This window comes from Salvelinus fontinalis, chromosome 26 (genome assembly GCF_029448725.1).
Source record: "Salvelinus fontinalis isolate EN_2023a chromosome 26, ASM2944872v1, whole genome shotgun sequence".
Taxonomy (NCBI): domain Eukaryota; kingdom Metazoa; phylum Chordata; class Actinopteri; order Salmoniformes; family Salmonidae; genus Salvelinus; species Salvelinus fontinalis.
The window spans coordinates 8,937,202-8,959,088 of NC_074690.1; the positions used below are offsets into that span (position 1 = coordinate 8,937,202).

At 46.6% G+C, this 21,887-nt stretch overlaps 1 protein-coding gene across 1 annotated transcript; it reads right to left on the minus strand.

Annotated features, from left to right (window-relative positions):
* Nucleotides 1-8,845: 8,845 nt before the first annotated feature.
* Nucleotides 8,846-15,215, minus strand: LOC129823613 (chemokine XC receptor 1-like). The gene is made up of 4 exons (XM_055882470.1): nt 14,572-15,215; nt 11,786-11,943; nt 10,089-10,367; nt 8,846-9,702 (listed from the first exon to the last, which is right to left on the minus strand). The coding sequence occupies exons 1-4, from the start codon at nt 14,747-14,749 to the stop codon at nt 9,184-9,186; spliced, it is 1,134 nt and encodes a 377-aa protein (XP_055738445.1). The 5' UTR covers nt 14,750-15,215; the 3' UTR covers nt 8,846-9,183.
* Between the last annotated feature and the right edge of the window lie 6,672 nt (nt 15,216-21,887).

A 21,887-nucleotide genomic window follows, 5' to 3' on the forward strand; every position in this document is an offset into this window, starting at 1 on the left:
CGCCATGAGCAGCCAGAGCCGTCAGAGCGCCATGAGCAGCCAGAGCCGTCAGAGCGCCATGAGCGTCAAGAGCCGTCAGCCTGCCATGAGCGTCGAGAGCCGTCAGCCTGCCATGAGCGTCGAGAGCCGTCAGCCTGCCATGAGCGTCGAGAGCCGTCAGCCTGCCATGAGCGTCGAGAGCCGTCAGCCTGCCATGAGCGTCGAGAGCCGTCAGCCTGCCATGAGCGTCGAGAGCCGTCAGCCAGCCATGAGCATCGAGATTCGTCAGTCAGCCATGAGCTGCCCTTCAGCCTGAAAAGGCTGGATACCCAGAACTGCCCATCAGTCCAGAGCTGTCTCTCTGTCCGGAGCTGCCTTTCAGTCCGGAGTTGCCCCTCTATCCTAATCTCCCCCTCTATCTTCATCTATTTCTATAGTCTTATCTATCCCTCTTTTTTGATTTATCTCTCTGTCCCGGTGTTGTCCCTATTAGATATGTTGTTAAGGGAATTTTGTGGGGGTCAAAAGAGGGTGGACATTCTTGGAGGGAGGAAGTTAGGATGGATTATGGTGGGGTGGGAACCGCGCCCGGAGCCTGAACCACCACCGTGGTTAGATGCCCACCCAGACCCTCCCCTAGACTTTGTGCTGGTGCGTCCGGAGTTCGCACCTTGTGGGGGGGGTACTGTCACGTTCCTGACCTATTTATGTTAGTTTTTGTGTGTTAGTTGGTCAGGACGTGAGGTTGGGTGGGCAGTCTATGTTATCTGTTTCTATGTTGGTTTTGGTTTGCCTGGTATGGCTCTTGATTAGAGGCAGGTGGTTTGCGTTTTCCTCTAATCAAGAGTCATATTTAGGTAGGGCATTCTCACTGTTTGTTTGTGGGTGATTGTCTCCTGTGTCCGTATGTTATGTTCGTACCACATAGGACTGTAGCGTTTGTTTGTTTCGTTTTCGTTTCGATGTCGTCTGTTACCTGTACGTAAGTTTATGTTTAGTTATGTAAGTTTATGTTCAGGTCTCGTCAACGTCGTTTTGTTATTTTTGTAGTTTGGAAAGTGTTTTGTTTCGTTTCGTGTGCCATCGTAATTTATAATAAAGATGGCTTATTTCCCTGAGCCTGCGTTTTGGTCTGAAGATCCTTCTCTCCTCACCTCTTCCGAGGATGAGGAGAGCGTCACCCGTTACACCAGGTAATAATGTCCATCTGACGCTGTCTAACTAAATCTGAATTAGTAATAGTGTGTGATTTTAATCTGGATTGGCTGGTACCAGAATCTGATAGGCTGAAAGATATTTGTACAGGTAGGTAGGTAAATCTAACTCAGCTGATAACTAAACCAACTTGCCTCAACTTTAAACACCCTAATAAAATGTTATTCTAGATAATATTCTAACAAATGCCCATCATAAATTTACAGCCAATGGGATATTTGCAAATGAGTTCAGTGACCAGCTACCTAAATCTCGCTCATACATTATTACAAAGAGAAATTATAGGAATTTGCATGAGCACATTTTTTGGTCTGAACATGGGTTGAGTGACTGGTGGGTAATGTCAACCATCACTGACTCGGATCAGGCCCTTAACTGTTTCTGTTCCCTGTTTAACCTCTGTTGCAGATAAACAATGCACCATACAAAAAGAGTAAGGATAAAAGACAAATCTAATCCTTGGTTCGTGCATGAATTGTCTGAGAAATTACAGGAAAGAAATGTAGCTTGACCTAAGGCTAGACTGACTGATTCTAAATCTGATTGGCTTCAGACATTTGAGAAATACCCTGAACAAAAATATAAATGTAACATGCAAAATTTTTCTAAGATTTTTCTGAGTTTGTATTTTAATTCTCCCCGAAGGTTCTTTTACAGCTGTAAATCAGACCAAACCTTTCTCACCATCACAAGTATATATATCCCACTTAATACACTCCTCCTTCTCTCCAATCCTTACATCTTATGGTTCCACAGGAAGAGGGAAACGGGATACTAAACCCTTATTACTCCCTTCAGGGGATCTGACCTCAACCCCTCCTTCGCCTAATCCACAGATGTCCAGCAATCCTTTGATCTCCTCCCGTCCACACAGCACAGTCCACAGCCACTCTGTCTTTCTACAGATCTCACTCCTCAATATACTTGATGCGTCTGATCATGTGTTTAATATCTCAATGTTCAAAATGTTCAAAACAACTGAACCAGATCCTTTCCAGGATGACTCGCTGATGAATGTTGACGACGATGTAGTCAAGGTTACCCTCATTGGCTGATGTGCAATAAAGAGAGACACTCCCATGATTACCTGTGTGGTCATTTCTCTCTCAGGTATTGCCAATGCTCTTCACTGACCAGCCAGTCTTGGTTGTAATTGTTGCCCTTCACGCCTAAGACTAGATTTGCCCTGACATATATTTTTTGCAGTTGCATGATGTTTGGGTGATATTGGTTGCATGACCTCATCCTCAAAGAGATGTAACAGTTTCACCCGCCTTCAGCTGGTTTGATTCATCTCTTCTTCTCTGAAAATGCAACAAGCTATCTCCATGGTACAGGATAAGTGAATGTGAGCTCCTGCTCTGCCATATGCCTGCATGTAGGACTCAAGGTCTTGAGGTGGGCCATAGTTGGGGTTAGGGTCTACCCCCCCATTCCTAGTGCTGAAGTAGCCATCACAACTCTGAGATTAGATGACTCATCTTTCAAGGCTGCGATGATGTACAATTTTATGTGCTCGGGTGTGTCTCAGTGGTACATGACGAAAAGTCCAGTGTGTCCTCTGCTCCTCCTGGAAGCACAGATTTCTCCCCAAGGAAATGCTGAAAAATCTTGTTGAACAGCAAAGAGTCTTCGATTCTCTTAAAGTATGTGACAGTCCTCAGGCCCCTTTGACTCCAACTCTGTGAGCAACCAGGAAAACGTCTCTACAGGGTCAGACGACACCTTCTTCGCTGGCAATCTGCTGTTGTCCCTGTCCCATGCCAAGTGTTCTCCGCCTCAATACGTTGCTGCATGCCCAGTGTTCTCCACCTCAACACGTTGCTGCATGCCCAGTGTTCACCGCCTCAACACGTTGCTGCATGCCCAGTGTTCACCGCCTCAACACGTTGCTGCATGCCCAGTGTTCTCCACCTCAACACGTTGCTGCATGCCCAGTGTTCACCACCTCAACACGTTGCTGCATGCCCAGTGTTCTCCACCTCAACACGTTGCTGCATGCCCAGTGTTCACCACCTCAACACGTTGCTGCATGCCCAGTGTTCACCGCCTCAACACGTTGCTGCATGCCCAGTGTTCTCCACCTCAACACGTTGCTGCATGCCCAGTGTTCACCACCTCAACACGTTGCTGCATGCCCAGTGTTCACCGCCTCAACACGTTGCTGCATGCCCAGTGTTCACCACCTCAACACGTTGCTGCATGCCCAGTGTTCACCGCCTCAACACGTTGCTGCATGCCCAGTGTTCACTGTCTCAACACGTTGCTGCATGCCCAGTGTTCACCACCTCAACACGTTGCTGCATGCCCAGTGTTCACTGTCTCAACACGTTGCTGCATGCCCAGTGTTCACCACCTCAACACGTTGCTGCATGCCCAGTGTTCACTGTCTCAACACGTTGCTGCATGCCCAGTGTTCACTGTCTCAACACGTTGCTGCATGGCCAGTGTTCACCACCTCAACACGTTGCTGCATGCCCAGTGTTCACCACCTCAACACGTTGCTGCATGGCCAGTGTTCACTGTCTCAACACATTGCTGCATGCCCAGTGTTCACTGTCTCAACACGTTGCTGCATGCCCAGTGTTCACTGTCTCAACACGTTGCTGCATGGCCAGTGTTCACCACCTCAACACGTTGCTGCATGCCCAGTGTTCACCACCTCAACACGTTGCTGCATGCCCAGTGTTCACTGTCTCAACACATTGCTGCATGCCCAGTGTTCACCACCTCAACACGTTGCTGCATGGCCAGTGTTCACCGCCTCAACACATTGCTGCATGCCCAGTGTTCACCACCTCAACACATTGCTGCATGCCCAGTGTTCACCGCCTCAACACATTGCTGCATGCCCAGTGTTCACCGCCTCAACACATTGCTGCATGCCCAGTGTTCACCACCTCAACACGTTGCTGCATGGCCAGTGTTCACCGTCTCAACACATTGCTGCATGCCCAGTGTTCACCACCTCAACACGTTGCTGCATGCCCAGTGTTCACCACCTCAACACGTTGCTGCATGCCCAGTGTTCTCCACCTCAACACATTGCTGCATGCCCAGTGTTCACCGCCTCAACACATTGCTGCATGCCCAGTGTTCACCACCTCAACACGTTGCTGCATGCCCAGTGTTCACTGTCTCAACACGTTGCTGCATGCCCAGTGTTCACCACCTCAACACGTTGCTGCATGCCCAGTGTTCACCACCTCAACACGTTGCTGCATGCCCAGTGTTCTCCACCTCAACACATTGCTGCATGCCCAGTGTTCACCACCTCAACACGTTGCTGCATGCCCAGTGTTCACCACCTCAACACGTTGCTGCATGCCCAGTGTTCACCACCTCAACACATTGCTGCATGCCCAGTGTTCTCCACCTCAACACGTTGCTGCATGCCCAGTGTTCACCGCCTCAACACATTGCTGCATGCCCAGTGTTCACCGCTTCAACACGTTGCTGCATGGCCAGATGCTTATCATTCTCTTCATTGTAGCCTTGGAAGCTGTAGCTGTGACGGCCAATACAGGAACTGGAACTGGTAGGAGTGGCCGCAGCTCTCCAACCATTCCACACCACTTCCTAAAAACAGCCTACTTCCCCTGTGCCTGAGCCTTTATTGGAAATGGGATTAAAAACAAGAACATTCAGTGCCTTCTGAAAGTATATAGACCACTTGTCATGTTCACATTTTGTTACGTTCCAGCCTTAATCTACAATGGATTAAATGATTTACCTAGTATTCAGACCCGTTGCTATGAGACTCGAAATTGAGCTCAGCTGCATCCTGTTTCCATTGATCATCCTTGAGATGTTTCTACAACTTGACTGGAGTCCACCTGTGGTAAATTCAATTGATTGGACTTGATTTGGTAAGGCACACACCTGTCTATATCTATTTTATTCATCCTTTATTTAACTAGGCAAGTCAGTTAAGAACAATTTCTTCTTTACAATTCTTACCCCGGCCAAACTCGGACGACGCTGGGCCAATTGTGCGCCGCCCTATGGGACTCCCAATCACGGCCGGTTGTGATAAAGCCTGGAATCGAACCAGGGTCTGTAGTGACGCCTCTAGCACTAAGATGCAGTGACTTAGACTGCTGCGCCACTCGGGAGCCCCTATAAGGTACCACAGTTGAGCCTGCATGTCAGAGCAAAAGCCATGATGTCGAAGGAATTGTCATAGAGCTCAGAGACAGAATTGTGTTGAGGCACAGATCTGGGGACCAAAAAATGTCTGAAAGTCCCCAGGAACACAGTGGCTTCGTTCATTCTTAAATGGAAATAGTTTGGAACCATCGAGATTCTTCTTAGAACTGGTTGCCCAGCCAAACTGAGCCATCGGGGGAGAAGGGCCTTGGAGTTTGCCAAAAGGCACCTAAAGACTCTCAGACCATGAGAAACAAGATTATCTGGTCCAATGAAAGCAAGATTGAACTATTTGGCCTGAATTCCAAGCGTCACGTCTGGACGATACCTGGCACCATCCCTATGGGTGAAGCATAGTGGTGGCAGCATCATGCTGTGTGGATATTTGTCAGATGCAGGGACTGAGAGACTAGTCAGGATCGAGGCAAAGATGAATGGAGCAAAATACAGAGAGATCCTTGATGAAAACCTCCTCCAGAGCGTTCAGGATCTCCGATTGGTGCGAAGGTTCACCTTCCAACAGGACAATAACCCTAAGCACACAGCCAACACAACGCAGGAGTGGCTTCGAGACAAGTCTCTGAATATCCTTGAGTGGCCCAGCCCCAGAACCCGGACTTGAACCCGATCAAACATCTCTGGAGTGACCTGACAATAGATGTGCAGCGACGCTCCCCATCCAACCTGACAGATGTTGAGAGGATCTGCAGAGAAGAATGGGAGAAACTCCCCAAATACAGGTGTGCCAAGCTTGTAGCGTCATACTCAAGATGTCTAGAGGCTGTTATCGCGGCCAATGGTGCTTCAACAAAGTACTGAGTAAATGGTCTGAATACTTCCACTACCGTTCAAACGTTTGGGGTCACTTAGAAATGTCCTTGTTTTTGAAAGAAAAGCACATTTTATGTCAATAAAATAACATCAACAGCACGTTGTGTTAGCTAATCAAAGTTGATCATTTTAAAAGGCTAATTGATCACCCATTTTCCAATTATTTTAGCACAGCTGAAAACTGTTGTACTGATTAAAGAAGAAATAAAACTGGCCTTCTTTAGACTGGTTGAGTATCTGGAGCATCAGCATTTGTGGATTCGATTACAGGCTCAAAATGGCCAGAAACAAAGCACTTTCTTCTGAAACTCGTCAGTCTTGGGTTAGGGTTAGGCTAACCCAAGCCAGCATCCAGACAGGTCCATCCTGACCCTAACCCAAGCCAGCAACCAGACAGGTCCAGTCTAACCCTAAACCAAGCCAGAATCCAGACAGGTCCAGTCTAAACCTAAACCTAACCCAAGCCAGCGTCCAGACAGGTCTAGTCTAACCCTAAACCTAACCCAAGCCAGAATCTAGACAGGTCTATTCTAACCCTAAACCTAACCCACACCAGCATCCAGACAGGTCCAGCCTAACCCTAACCCAAGCCAGCGTCCAGGCGTGTCAAGCCTAACGCTAACCCTAAGCCAAGTAATCATCCAGACAGGTCCAGCATAACCTTAAACCTAACCCAAGCCAGTGTCCAGAATGGTTCAGTCTAACCCTAAACCTAACCCAAGAAAGCCTCCAGACAGGTCGACCCTAACCCTAAACCTAACCCAAGCCAGCATCCAGACAGGTCTAGTCTAGCCCTAAACCTAACCCAAGCCAGCATCCAGACAGGTCTAGTCTAACCCTAAACCAAGCTAGAATCTAGACATGTCTAGTCTAACCTTAACCCTAAACCTAACCCAAGCCAGCATCTAGACAGGTCTAATCTAAACCTAAACTTAACCCAAGCTGTCATCTAGACAGGTCTAATCTAACCCTAAACCTAACCCAAGCCAGCATCCAGACTGTTCTAGTCTAACCCTAAACCTAACCCAAGCCAGAATTCAGAAAGGTCCAGTCTAACCCTAAGCCTAACCCAAGCCAGCGTCGAGACAGGCCCAGCCTAACCCTAACCCAGCGTCCAGACAGGTCCAGCCTAACCCTAACCAAAGCCAGCATCCAGACAGCTCCAGCATAATCCTAACCCTAACCCACTCCGGCATCCAGACTGGTCCAGCCTAACCCTAAACCCAGCCTAAGCCAGCACCCAGACAGGCCCAGCCTAAACCTAAACCTAACCCAAGCCGTCATCTAGACAGGTCCAGTCTAAACCTAAACCTAACCCAATCCAGCATCTAGACACGTCTAATCTAACCCGAAACATAACCCAAGCCAGCATCTAGAAAGGTCGAATTTAACTCTAAACCTAACCCAAGCCAGAATCTAGACATGTCTAGTCTAACCCTAACCCTAAACCTAACCCAAGCAATCATCCAGACAGGTCCAGCCTAACCCTAAGCCAAGAAAGCATCCAGACAGGTCAACCCTAACCCTAAACCTAGCCATAATCCAGACAGGTCTAGTCTAACCCTAAACCTAACCCAAGCCAGCATCCAGACAGGTCCAACCTAACCTAACCCAAGCCAGTGTCAAGACAGGCCCAGCCTAACCCTAACCCAGCATCCAGACAGGTCCAGCCTAACCCTAACCCAAGCCAGCATCCAGACAGCTCCAGCATAATCCTAACCCTAACCCATTCCGGCATCCAGACAGGTCCAGCCTAACCCTAAAACCAGCCTAAGCCAGCACCCAGAAAGGCCCAGTCTAAACCTAAACCTAACCCAAGCCGTCTTTTAGACAGGTCTAGTCTAACCCTAAACCTAACCCAAGCCAGCATCTAGACAGGTCTAATCTAACCCGAAACATAACCCAAGTCAGCATCTAGACAGGTCGAATTTGACTCTAAACCTAACCCAAGCCAGAATCTAGACAGGTCTATTCTAACCCTAAACCTAACCCAAGCCAGCATCCAGACAGGTCCAGCCTAACCCTAACCCAAGCCAGCGTCCAGACGTGTAAAGCCTAACGCTAACCCTAAGCCAAGAAAGCACCCAGACAGGTCAACCCTAACCCAAGCCAGCGTCCAGACAGGTCCAGCCTAACCCTAACCAAAGCCAGCATCCAGACAGCTCCAGCATAATCCTAACCCTAACCCATTCCGGCATCCAGACTGGTCCAGCCTAACCCTAAACCCAGCCTAAGCCAGCACCCAGAAAGGCCCAGCCTAAACCTAAACCTAACCCAAGCCGTCATCTAGACAGGTCCAGTCTAAACCTAAACCTAACCCAAGCCGTCTTTTAGACAGGTCTAATCTAACCCTAAACCTAACCCAAGCCAGCATCTAGACAGGTCTAATCTAACTCTAAACCTAACCCAAGCCAGCATCTAGACAGGTCTAATCTAACTCTAAACCTAACCCAAGACAGCATCCGGACAGGTCTAGTCTAACCCTAAACCTAACCCAAGCCAGCATCCAGACAGGTCTAGTCTAACCCTAAACCTAACCCAAGCCAGTATCCAGACAGGTCTAGTCTAACCCTAAACCTAACCCAAGCCAGCATCCAGACAGGTCTAGTCTAACCCTAAACCTAACCCAAACCAAAGGCAAAAAAAGACATCTGCTACTTGTGCGCACAGATCTTTTTATTTAGTTAGCATACCACCACACACCACACATAGCATCAGGTTTACGTCCACCATCGATAATATAGTATTTCACATATTCTACATGAAACATAGATATTCTTCATATTGTATGAAGATAGCATAGACTTATTCACAGCATCATTTCTGGACTGAACACAGGGTTCACATTCTGTGTGTCACAGAATCATATCCAGGGATTCAAATGTTTTTGTTTTGGCTAATCTCACTTCCTCATTCCTCATATCCAAAGCTTTAAACATGGCCTTTAATAACCATTAGAAAGGGCAGGAAAAAACCCTTTGAGAAACCCCATTGACAAAGTTCCATAGTTCATTCCTGCTCCGATCTTAGCTCCGTCCATGTAGCTGTATAGTTATTGTCTATGGGGCCCTGAAGCACCACAGCTGGTCCTGTTGGTCTAGGGGTGACCTGGGATGAACTGTGTCCCACACTCCTCTCCCCTCCTCCCCCCTGCCCTCCCCTCTCCTCCCCCATCAGACAGCACAACAGCGACCAGAGATGTCGTCTGAAGGAGTGAGACAGCATGTAGAGAGCAGGGTTCAGGAAGCAGTGGGCGTAGGCCACAATACGACACACAACGTACACAACATGCAGCCGCTGCTTGACCCCACAGTCTACAGGTGTGTAGACAGACATGACGAAGACGATTAGGTTGTACGGCGCCCAGCAGACGAAGAACGCAACCACGATACAGAAGACCACCAGCACTGTGCGGTGCCGTCTCCTGGTCGCAGTTACCAGGACCGTCCTGAGAATGGCACTGTAGCAGAGGATGATGATGATTAGAGGGAGGACGAAGAGCAGGGAAACCTGCAGGTAGTAGCCCAGCTGTTGGGGGACAGAGAGAGAGGGGTTATATATGAAATATCCAACATTGGAAAAGGATCTGGGCACAATTAGAAACAGGAATGTCTGCTCACTGTTTGCTGAAACACAAAGTACAACGACCATGTCAGTGGAAACGTGTATCACTGAAAGCTTAAACAAAGATCACTACTAGGAGCAGTAAACAGTGAGTGGACAGAGAGGTTATATATGAATATCCAGCTTCTGGAGGACAGAAAGAGAGAGCGAGAGAGAGAGAGAGAGAGAGAGAGAGAGAGAGAGAGAGAGAGAGAGAGAGAGAGAGAGAGAGAGAGGGAGAGAAGATCCCTACTGGGAGCAGTAAACAGTTAGAGGACATTTCTCTTTTGTTCTACAGGACTGTAACCCACCTCCTCGTCCATAGTTCCAGGTGAGACCTCACAGGTGAATATTCCTGTCCCGTTTTCCTCTTCCTGTACCTGGGAGGATATGACATCACTGAGGGAGGCGGCCAGGCTGACTACCCATGATGCCGTGCAGGTGGCCCATGCGTACCTCAGTCGTCTCCGGGGAACAGCGGTCCAGCGGGACGCGACGACTATTACACAGCGGTACACCGTCATGGAGGTGAGCAGCATCATACTGCTGTAGAGACCGGTGAAGTATGCCCCCGTCAACAGCTTACAGGCCTGGGGTCAGAGGTTAGGGTTAGGGGTCAGAGGTTAGGGTTAGGGGTCAGAGGTTAGGGTTAGAGGTGAGCAGCATCTTACTGCTGTAGAGACCGGTGAAGTATGCCCCCGTCAACAGCTTACAGGCCTGGAGTCAGAGGTTAGAGTTAGGGGTCAGAGGTTAGGGTTAAGAGTCAGAGGTTAGGGTTAGAGGTCAGAGGTTAGGGTTAGGAGTAAGAGGTTAGGATTAGAGATCAGAGAATAGGATTAGAGATCAGAGGTCAGTGTTAGATGTCAGAGGTTAGGGTTAGAGGTCTGAGGTTAGATGTTAGGTTAGAGATCAGAGGTTAGGGTTAGAGATCAGAGGTTAGGGTTAGAGATTAGGGGTTAGAGTTAGAGGTCAGAGGTTAGAGGTTAGGAGTAAGAGGTTAGGATTGGTGATCAGAGAATAGGATTAGAGATCAGAGGTCAGTGTTAGATGTCAGAGGTTAGGGTTAGAGATTAGAGGTTAGAGTTAGAGGTCAGAGGTTAGAGGTTAGGGTTAGAGATCAGAGGTTAGGGTTAGAGATCAGAGGTTAGGGTTAGAGATTAGAGGTTAGAGTTAGAGGTCAGAGGTTACAGGTTAAGGTTAGCAGTCAGAGATTACGGTTAGAGATCAGAGGTTAGAGTTTAGAGTTAGGAGTCAGAGGTTAGGGTTAGGAGTCATAGGTTACGATTAGAGGTCAGAGAAAAGGATTAGAGATCAGAGGTCAGGGTTAGATGTCAGAGGTTAGGGTTAAAGGTCAGAGGTTAGAGATTAGGGTTAGGAGTCAGAGGTTATGGTTTGAGGTCAGAAGTTATGGTTAGGAGTCAGCGGTTAGGGTTAGAGGTCAGAGGTTAGGGTTAGAGGTTAGGGTTAGGAGTCAGAGGTTAGGGTTAAAGGTCAGAGATTAGGATTAGAGATCAGAGGTTAGTATTAGGAGTCAGAGTTTAGGGTTAGGGTTAGAGTCCAGAGGTCAGTGTTAGAGGTTAGGGTTAGGAGTCAGGGGTTAGGGTCAGAGGTTAGGGTTAGGGTTAGGAGTCAGGGGTTAGTGTTAGAGATCAGAGATTAGGGTTAGAGATCAGAGGTTAGTATTAGGAGTCAGAGTTTAGGGTTAGGGTTAGAGTCCAGAGATCAGTGTTAGAGGATAGGGTTAGGAGTCAGGGGTTAGGGTCAGAGGTTAGGGTTAGGGTTAGGAGTCAGAGGTTGATGAGAAGAGTAATGCAAGATATGTAGACATTATTAAAGTGGCTAGTGGCTAATGTTTCATTTCCTTAAAGTTCCTTAGGCGTTAGAGGTCAGGGTTAGAGGTTAGATGTCAGAGGTTAGGAGTCAGAGGTTAGGGTTAGGGGTTAGAGGTCAGAGGTTAGGAGTCAGAGGTTAGGGTTAGAGATCAGAGGTCAGGGTTGGTCATACCCACCAGGTCACCAAACATCCAGTGGGAGAGGTGGTAGACGGCCCAGAAGGGCAGGGTCAGGGTAAATAGGAGGTCAGAGGTCAACAGGTTAATGATGAACAGGTTGGTGACCCTCCTTAGGTCCTCATAACGACACAAGGCAACCAGCAACAATCCGTTACCTAGACAACACAAAACATATCATTAAGTAGACAACACAGGGGCCTCAAGAGTGACGCAGTGGTCTAAGGTACTGCATTGCTGTGCTAGCTGTGTCACTAGAGATCCTGGGTTCGATCCAGGCTCTGTCACAGCCGGCCTCGACCGGGAGACCCATGGGGCGGCGCACAATTGGCCGAGCGTCGTCAGGGTTAGGGGAGGGTTTGGTTGGCAGGGATGTTCTTGTCCCATCGCTCTCCAGCGATTCCTGTCGAGGGCGCAATACACACTGACACGGTTGCCAGGTGTACAGTGTTTCCTCCGACACATTGGTGCGGCTGGCTTCCGGTTTAAGCGGGCATTGTGTCAAGAAGCAGTACAATACAGAGGACACTGTTCATTACCCGGACAACTCAGAACAAACGGTTACCTAGACAACACAGAAAATACCATTTACTAGACAACACAGAACGTACTGTTAACTAGACACCCAGAACATACTGTTGAGTAGACAACACAGAGCACACCATTCATTACCAAGACAACACAAAACACACCGTTAACTAGACAACACAGAAGTTATCTGTGACACTGAGGAGGAAGATGACCAGGAAGCAACCAAGTTACCTGTGACACTGAGGAGGAATATGACCAGGAAGCAACCAAGTTACCTGTGACACTGAGGAGGAAGATGACCAGGAAGCAACCAAGTTACCTGTGACACTGAGGAGGAAGATGGCCAGGAAGCAACCAAGTTACCTGTGACACTGAGGAGGAAGATGACCTGGAAGCAACCAAGTTACCTGTGACACTGAGGAGGAAGATGACCAGGAAGCAACCAAGTTACCTGTGACACTGAGGAGGAAGATGACCAGGAAGCAACCAAGTTACCTGTGACACTGAGGAGGAAGATGACCAGGAAGCAACCAAGTTACCTGTGACACTGAGGAGGAAGATGGCCAGGAAGCAACCAAGTTACCTGTGACACTGAGGAGGAAGATGACCTGGAAGCAACCAAGTTACCTGTGACACTGAGGAGGAAGATGACCAGGAAGCAACCAAGTTACCTGTGACACTGAGGAGGAAGATGACCAGGAAGCAACCAAGTTACCTGTGACACTGAGGAGGAAGATGACCAGGAAGCAACCAAGTTACCTGTGACACTGAGGAGGAAGATGACCAGGAAGCAACCAAGTTACCTGTGACACTGAGGAGGAAGATGACCAGGAAGCAACCAAGTTACCTGTGACGCTGAGGAGGAAGATGACCAGGAAGCAACCAAGTTACCTGTGACACTGAGGAGGAAGATGACCAGGAAGCAACCAAGTTACCTGTGACGCTGAGGAGGAAGATGACCAGGAAGCAACCAAGTTACCTGTGACACTGAGGAGGAAGATGACCAGGAAGCAACCAAGTTACCTTTGACACTGAGGAGGAAGATGACCAGGAAGCAACCAAGTTACCTGTGACACTGAGGAGGAAGATGACCAGGAAGCAACCAAGTTACCTGTGACACTGAGGAGGAAGATGACCAGGAAGCAACCAAGTTACATGTGACACTGAGGAGGAAGATGACCAGGAAGCAACCAAGTTACCTGTGACGCTGAGGAGGAAGATGACCAGGAAGCAACCAAGTTACCTGTGACGCTGAGGAGGAAGATGACCAGGAAGCAACCAAGTTACCTGTGACGCTGAGGAGGAAGATGACCAGGAAGCAACCAAGTTACCTGTGACACTGAGGAGGAAGATGACCAGGAAGCAACCAAGTTACTTGTGACACTGAGGAGGAAGATGATCAGGAAGCAACCAAGTTACCTGTGACACTGAGGAGGAAGATGACCAGGAAGAAACCAAGTTACCTGTGACACTGAGGAGGAAGATGACCAGGAAGCAACCAAGTTACCTGTGACACTGAGGAGGAAGATGACCAGGAAGCAACCAAGTTACCTGTGACACTGAGGAGGAAGATGGCCAGGAAGCAACCAAGTTACCTGTGACACTGAGGAGGAAGATGACCTGGAAGCAACCAAGTTACCTGTGACACTGAGGAGGAAGATGACCAGGAAGCAACCAAGTTACCTGTGACACTGAGGAGGAAGATGACCAGGAAGCAACCAAGTTACCTGTGACACTGAGGAGGAAGATGACCAGGAAGCAACCAAGTTACCTGTGACGCTGAGGAGGAAGATGACCAGGAAGCAACCAAGTTACCTGTGACGCTGAGGAGGAAGATGACCAGGAAGCAACCAAGTTACCTGTGACACTGAGGAGGAAGATGACCAGGAAGCAACCAAGTTACCTGTGACACTGAGGAGGAAGATGACCAGGAAGCAACCAAGTTACCTGTGACACTGAGGAGGAAGATGACCAGGAAGCAACCAAGTTACCTGTGACACTGAGGAGGAAGATGACCTGGAAGCAACCAAGTTACCTGTGACACTGAGGAGGAAGATGGCCAGGAAGCAACCAAGTTACCTGTGACACTGAGGAGGAAGATGACCAGGAAGCAACCAAGTTACCTGTGACACTGAGGAGTAAGATGACCAGGAAGCAACCAAGTTACCTGTGACACTGAGGAGGAAGATGACCAGGAAGCAACCAAGTTACCTGTGACACTGAGGAGGAAGATGACCTGGAAGCAACCAAGTTACCTGTGACACTGAGGAGGAAGATGACCAGGAGGCAACCAGCCGTGACCTCCTCTAACCCTCCGACCTCGTCACACAGCAGGATTAATTGTTCATCACCATAGTCTTCATCAGTGTAGCTGCTGTCATTCACAGAGCTGGTCTCATTCACCATGGTCTTCCAGGACTCACTCAGGTTCATCGCTGCAACGTGATTTATACTATAGAATGACAGAGAGTCACTACAGTACAGATCACAGAGAATAGAGGTGATATATACTATAGAATGACAGAGAGCCACTACAGATCACAGAGAATAGAGGTGATATATACTATAGAATGACAGAGAGCCACTACAGATCACAGAGAATAGAGGTGATATATACTATAGAATGACAGAGAGCCACTACAGATCACAGAGAATAGAGGTGATATATACTATAGAATGACAGAGAGCCACTACAGATCACAGAGAATAGAGGTGATATATACTATAGAATGACAGTGAGCCACTACAGATCACAGAGAATAGAGGTGATATATACTATAGAATGACAGAGAGCCACTACAGATCACAGAGAATAGAGGTGATATATACTATAGAATGACAGAGAGCCACTACAGATCACAGAGAATAGAGGTGATATTTACTATAGAATGACAGTGAACCACTACAGATCACAGAGAATAGAGGTGATATATACTATAGAATGACAGAGAGTCACTACAGATCACAGAGAATAGAGGTGATATATACTATAGAATGACAGTGAGCCACTACAGATCACAGAGAATAGAGGTGATATATACTATAGAATGACAGTGAGCCACTACAGATCACAGAGAATAGAGATGATATATACTATAGAATGACAGAGAGCCACTACAGATCACAGAGAATAGAGGTGATATATACTATAGAATGACAGTGAGCCACTACAGATCACAGAGAATAGAGGTGATATATACTATAGAATGACAGTGAGCCACTACAGATCACAGAGAATAGAGGTGATATATACTATAGAATGACAGAGAGCCACTACAGTACAGATCACAGAGAATAGAGGTGATGTATACTATAGAATGACAGTGAGCCACTACAGATCACAGAGAATAGAGGTGATATATACTATAGAATGACAGAGAGCCACTACAGTACAGATCACAGAGAATAGAGGTGATATATACTATAGAATGACAGAGAGCCACTACAGATCACAGAGAATAGAGGTGATATATACTATAGAATGACAGAGAGCCACTACAGATCACAGAGAATAGAGGTGATATATACTATAGAATGACAGAGAGCCACTACAGATCACAGAGAATAGAGGTGATATATACTATAGAATGACAGTGAACCACTACAGATCACAGAGAATAGAGGTGATATATACTATAGAATGACAGAGAGCCACTACAGTACAGATCATAGAGAATAGAGGTGATATATACTATAGAATGACAGTGAGCCACTACAGTACAGATCACAGAGAATAGAGGTGATATATACTATAGAATGACAGAGAGCCACTACAGATCACAGAGAATAGAGGTGATATATACTATAGAATGACAGAGAGCCACTACAGATCACAGAGAATAGAGGTGATATATACTATAGAATGACAGAGAGCCACTACAGATCACAGAGAATAGAGGTGATATATACTATAGAATGACAGAGAGCCACTACAGATCACAGAGAATAGAGGTGATATATACTATAGAATGACAGAGAGCCACTACAGTACAGATCACAGAGAATAGAGGTGATATATACTATAGAATGACAGAGAGCCACTACAGATCACAGAGAATAGAGGTGATATATACTATAGAATGACAGTGAGCCACTACAGATCACAGAGAATAGAGGTGATATATACTATAGAATGACAGTGAGCCACTACAGTACAGATCACAGAGAATAGAGGTGATATATACTATAGAATGACAGAGAGCCACTACAGATCACAGAGAATAGAGGTGATGTATACTATAGAATGACAGAGAGCCACTACAGATCAGAGAATAGAGGTGATGTATACTATAGAATGACAGTGAGCCACTACAGATCACAGAGAATAGAGGTGATATATACTATAGAATGACAGTGAGCCACTACAGATCACAGAGAATAGAGGTGATGTATACTATAGAATGACAGTGAGCCACTACAGTACAGACCACAGAGAATAGAGCTGATATATACTATAGAATGACAGTGAGCCACTACAGTACAGACCACAGAGAATAGAGCTGATATATACTATAGAATGACAGTGAGCCACTACAGATCACAGAGAATAGAGGTGATATATACTATAGAATGACAGAGAGCCACTACAGATCACAGAGAATAGAGGTGATATATACTATAGAATGACAGAGAGCCACTACAGATCACAGAGAATAGAGGTGATATATACTATAGAATGACAGAGAGCCACTACAGATCACAGAGAATAGAGGTGATATATACTATAGAATGACAGAGAGCCACTACAGATCACAGAGAATAGAGGTGATATATACTATAGAATGACAGAGAGCCACTACAGATCACAGAGAATAGAGGTGATATATACTATAGAATGACAGAGAGCCACTACAGATCACAGAGAATAGAGGTGATATATACTATAGAATGACAGAGAGCCACTACAGTACAGATCACAGAGAATAGAGGTGATATATACTATAGAATGACAGAGAGCCACTACAGATCACAGAGAATAGAGGTGATATATACTATAGAATGACAGAGAGCCACTACAGATCACAGAGAATAGAGGTGATATATACTATAGAATGACAGAGAGCCACTACAGATCACAGAGAATAGAGGTGATATATACTATAGAATGACAGAGAGCCACTACAGATCACAGAGAATAGAGGTGATATATACTATAAAATGACAGAGAGCCACTACAGATCACAGAGAATAGAGGTGATATATACTATAGAATGACAGTGAGCCACTACAGTACAGATCACAGAGAATAGAGGTGATATATACTATAGAATGACAGAGAGCCACTACAGTACAGATCACAGAGAATAGAGGTGATGTATACTATAGAATGACAGTGAGCCACTACAGATCACAGAGAATAGAGGTGATATATACTATAGAATGACAGTGAGCCACTACAGTACAGATCACAGAGAATAGAGGTGATATATACTATAGAATGACAGTGAGCCACTACAGTACAGATCACAGAGAATAGAGGTGATATATACTATAGAATGACAGTGAGCCACTACAGTACAGATCACAGAGAATAGAGGTGATATATACTATAGAATGACAGAGAGCCACTACAGATCACAGAGAATAGAGGTGATATATACTATAGAATGACAGAGAGCCACTACAGATCACAGAGAATAGAGGTGATATATACTATAGAATGACAGAGAGCCACTACAGATCACAGAGAATAGAGGTGATATATACTATAGAATGACAGTGAGCCACTACAGATCACAGAGAATAAAGGTGATATATACTATAGAATGACAGAGAGCCACTACAGATCACAGAGAATAGAGTTACATAGCAGGAATTATTACAAAGTGTGAGACACTTTCCAAGATGTGGAAATGACATGAGATGCATCAAATAGTACATCAGCGATTTGATAAATTTGACCACATATTTCTAGCCTCTCTATAATATGATAATAATGTTAACATCAACCTACCATGTGAACCGGTTCTCAGAGTGTTAAGATGTTAGTGAGAAAACTGTTAACCACCGTTCAAGGGTTGCGTGGACGGACGACGTGTCGTTCCTCATTTTAACTCAGTTTCACATTTAGTCAAAAATGGATAAATGGACAGACTGTGTTGTTCCTCGTTTTCAAATCAGTTTCACATTTAGTCAAACATGGATGAGTGGACATTGCTTATTGCCTAATGTTGCAGACTTGAACATGACTGACCTTATATATAGGGAGTTCTACAACACAACGTCCAATAGAGAAATGGGAAACGAATTAAGGAACATGGTGAACAGAAGAAATGTTGGAGACGATGATGCCTCCATCATCACAGCTACACCTTATTTATTTGGCTTCAGTGCAGGACGCAATAAACAGACGTAGTCCACCAGAAGATTTCACATCTGCCACCGAGAAAACAGAAGTGGTTTGATGTCGACCCGTCAGCCTAGTGGAGAAAAGCCACAGATGCTGTGGCTAGTGTGGACAACCACAGATGCTGACCTGTCACTATTCTGGCTGCAGCCATCTGGCCTTCAGACACTGAGTCACCAAGAGCAAAAAGAAAACAAATATCAGATGTCAATAATCAAGTTGAAATTGGATCCAGATCTAAAAGAAGCAGTGACAACACAGTTGATGCACTTTTCAGTTATCAGAGGACTGGCCACGAGGGACACCTGGAGGGGCTGCTGAAAGAGGGACTCCTGGAACTGTCTTTTCAGTTATCACAGTGGCCTGCTGAAAGAGTCTCTGAATATCCTTGAGTGGCCCAGCCCCAAAAGCCGGACTTGAACCCGATCTAACATCTCTGGAGAGACCTGAAAATGGCTGTGCAGCGACTCTCCCCATCCAACCTGACAGCCTGAGAGGATCTGCAGAGAAGAATGGGAGAAACTCCCCAAATGCAGGTGTGCCAAGCTTGTAGCGTCATACCCAAGAAGACTCCAGGCTATAATCGCTGCCAAAGGTGCTTCAACAAAGTACGGAGTAAAGGGTCTGAAGACTGTGTGATATGTGACATTTCCATTTTTTACTATTAATAAAATTAATTTGCATGAAGAAAATAAGTAAAAACAGCCTTGTGAGACCCGCCTCTACCATCCGTTCTATTGGCCAACGTGCAATCACTGGAGAATAAACTGGATGAGCTCCTTTCGAGACTATCCTACCAACCGGACATTAAAAACTGTAACATATTATGTTTCACTGAGTCGTGGCTGAACGACGACATGGATAACATACAGCTGGCTGGGTTTTCCGTGCATCAACAGAACAGCTACGTCTGGGAAGATGAGGGGTGGGGGGGGAGTGTGTCTATTTGTCAATAACAGCTGGCGCGTGATTTCTAATATTAAGGTAGTCTTGAGGTATTGCTCACCCGAGGTAGAGTACCTCATGATAAGCTGTAGACCACACTATCTACCAATCGAGTTCTCATCTATATTATTCGTAGCCGTCTATTTACCACCAAAAACTGCCGCTGGCACTAAGAAGGCACTCAACAAGCTTTATAAGTCCGTTAGCAAACAAGGAAATGCTAATCCAGAAGCAGCACTCCTAGTGGCTGGAGACTTTAATGCAGGCAACCTTAAATCTGTTTTACCTCATTTCTACCAGCATGCCACATGTGCAACCAGAGGGAAAATAACTCTAGACCACCTTCTGGTTCTTAGGAACCACAACCTACCAGATGGGCTAAATGCCTTTTATGCTCGCTTCGAGGGAAGCAACACTGAAGCATGCATGAGAGCACCAGCTGTTTTGGAGGACTGTGTGATCACGTTCTCCGTAGCCAATGTGAGTGAGACCTTTAAACAGGTCAACATTCACAAGGCCGCCAGGCCAGACTGATTACCAGGACATGTACTCAGAGCAGGCGCGGACCAACTGGTAAGTCTCTACACTGACATTTTCAACCGCTTCCTGTAATACCTACATCAAGCATACGAACATAGTCCCTGTGCCCAAGAAAGCGAAGGTAACCTGCCTAAAAAACTACCGCTCCATTGCACTCACGTCTGTAGCCATGAAGTGCTTTGAATGGCTGGTCATGGCTCATATCAACACCATCATCCCGGAAACCCTAAACCCACTCCAATTTGCATACCACCCCAACAGATCCACAGATGACGCAATCTCAATCGCACTCCACACTGCCCTTTCCCACCTGGATAAAAGGAACACCTATGTGAGAATGCTGTTCATTGACTCACTAATCAATGTTCCTCACCATAGTGCCCTCAAAGCTCATCACTGAGCTAAGGACCCTGTGACTAAACACCTCCCTCTGCATCTGGATCCTGGACTTCCTGATGGGCCGCCCCCAGGTGGTAAGGGTAGGCAACAACACATCTGCCACGCTGATCCTCAACACGGGAGCCCCTTAGGGTTGCATGCTCAGTCCCCTCCTGTACTCCCTATTCACCTATGACTGCATGGCCAGACACGACTCCAACACCATCATTAAGTTTTCCAACGACACAACAGCGGTAGGCCTGATCACCGACAACGATGAAACAACCTAAAGGGAGGAGGTCAGAAACCTGGCTGTGTGGTGCCAGGACAACAACCTCTCCCTCAATGTGATCAAGACAAAGGAGATGATTGTGGACTACAGGAAAAGGAGGACCGGGCACGTTCCTATTCTCATTGGAGGGTCTGTAGTGGAGCAGGTTGAGAGCTTCAAGTTCCTTGGTGTCCACATCATCAACAAACTATCAGTTGTTCTCAGGAGATGGGTCAGTGTGTCTGACCAGGTGGAGTCAGGAGACTGGTCAGTGTGTCTGACCAGGTGGAGTCAGGAGACTGGTCAGTGTGTCTGTACAGGTGGAGTGATGCTGCATCGCCCTGTGTGTACATGCAGGCGTGTGAGTAGTGGTCAAGACAGCCACATCTGTCTAGAAAACAGCCAGAGGTCAAGACATCTGTCTAGAGGACAGCCAGAGGATGGTCAAGACATCTGTCTAGAGAACAGCCGGAGGTCAAAACATCTGTCTAGAGGACAGCCAGAGGATGGTCAAGACATCTGTCTAGAGAACAGCCAGAGGTCAAGACATCTGTCTAGAGGACAGCCAGAGGTCAAGACATCTGTCTAGAGGACAGCCAGAGGATGGTCAAGACATCTGTCTAGAGAACAGCCAGAGGTCAAGACATCTGTCTAGAGGACAGCCAGAGGTCAAGACATCTGTCTAGAAAACAGCCAGAGGTCAAGACATCTGTCAAGAGGACAGCCAGAGGTCAAGACATCTGTCTAGAGGACAGCCAGAGGAGGGTCGAGACATCTTGCTTTCAAATCTGTTTTTGAATACTGACCGTCCAAACAGCAAGTTACAAGTGAACAAATCGAATTTGTGTGTGTTCAGACAGCAGTCATTTGCTGACATAGCTATACGTGTTGTCATGGTAATGACAGGTGTGTGTTCAGTGGTGTAGGCTGATTGATAGGAAGCATGAGCACCACCAATCAGAAGCTAAGGTGACAACAATGGTTGCCACGGACGTTTCCCAGTCGCTCTGAATGTTCAAAAGGACAGTGTAAGAACACTTTTAAAGCCTTAAAGAGTATCCCACTTTCAAAACAAGTCATTTTAGGCTAGC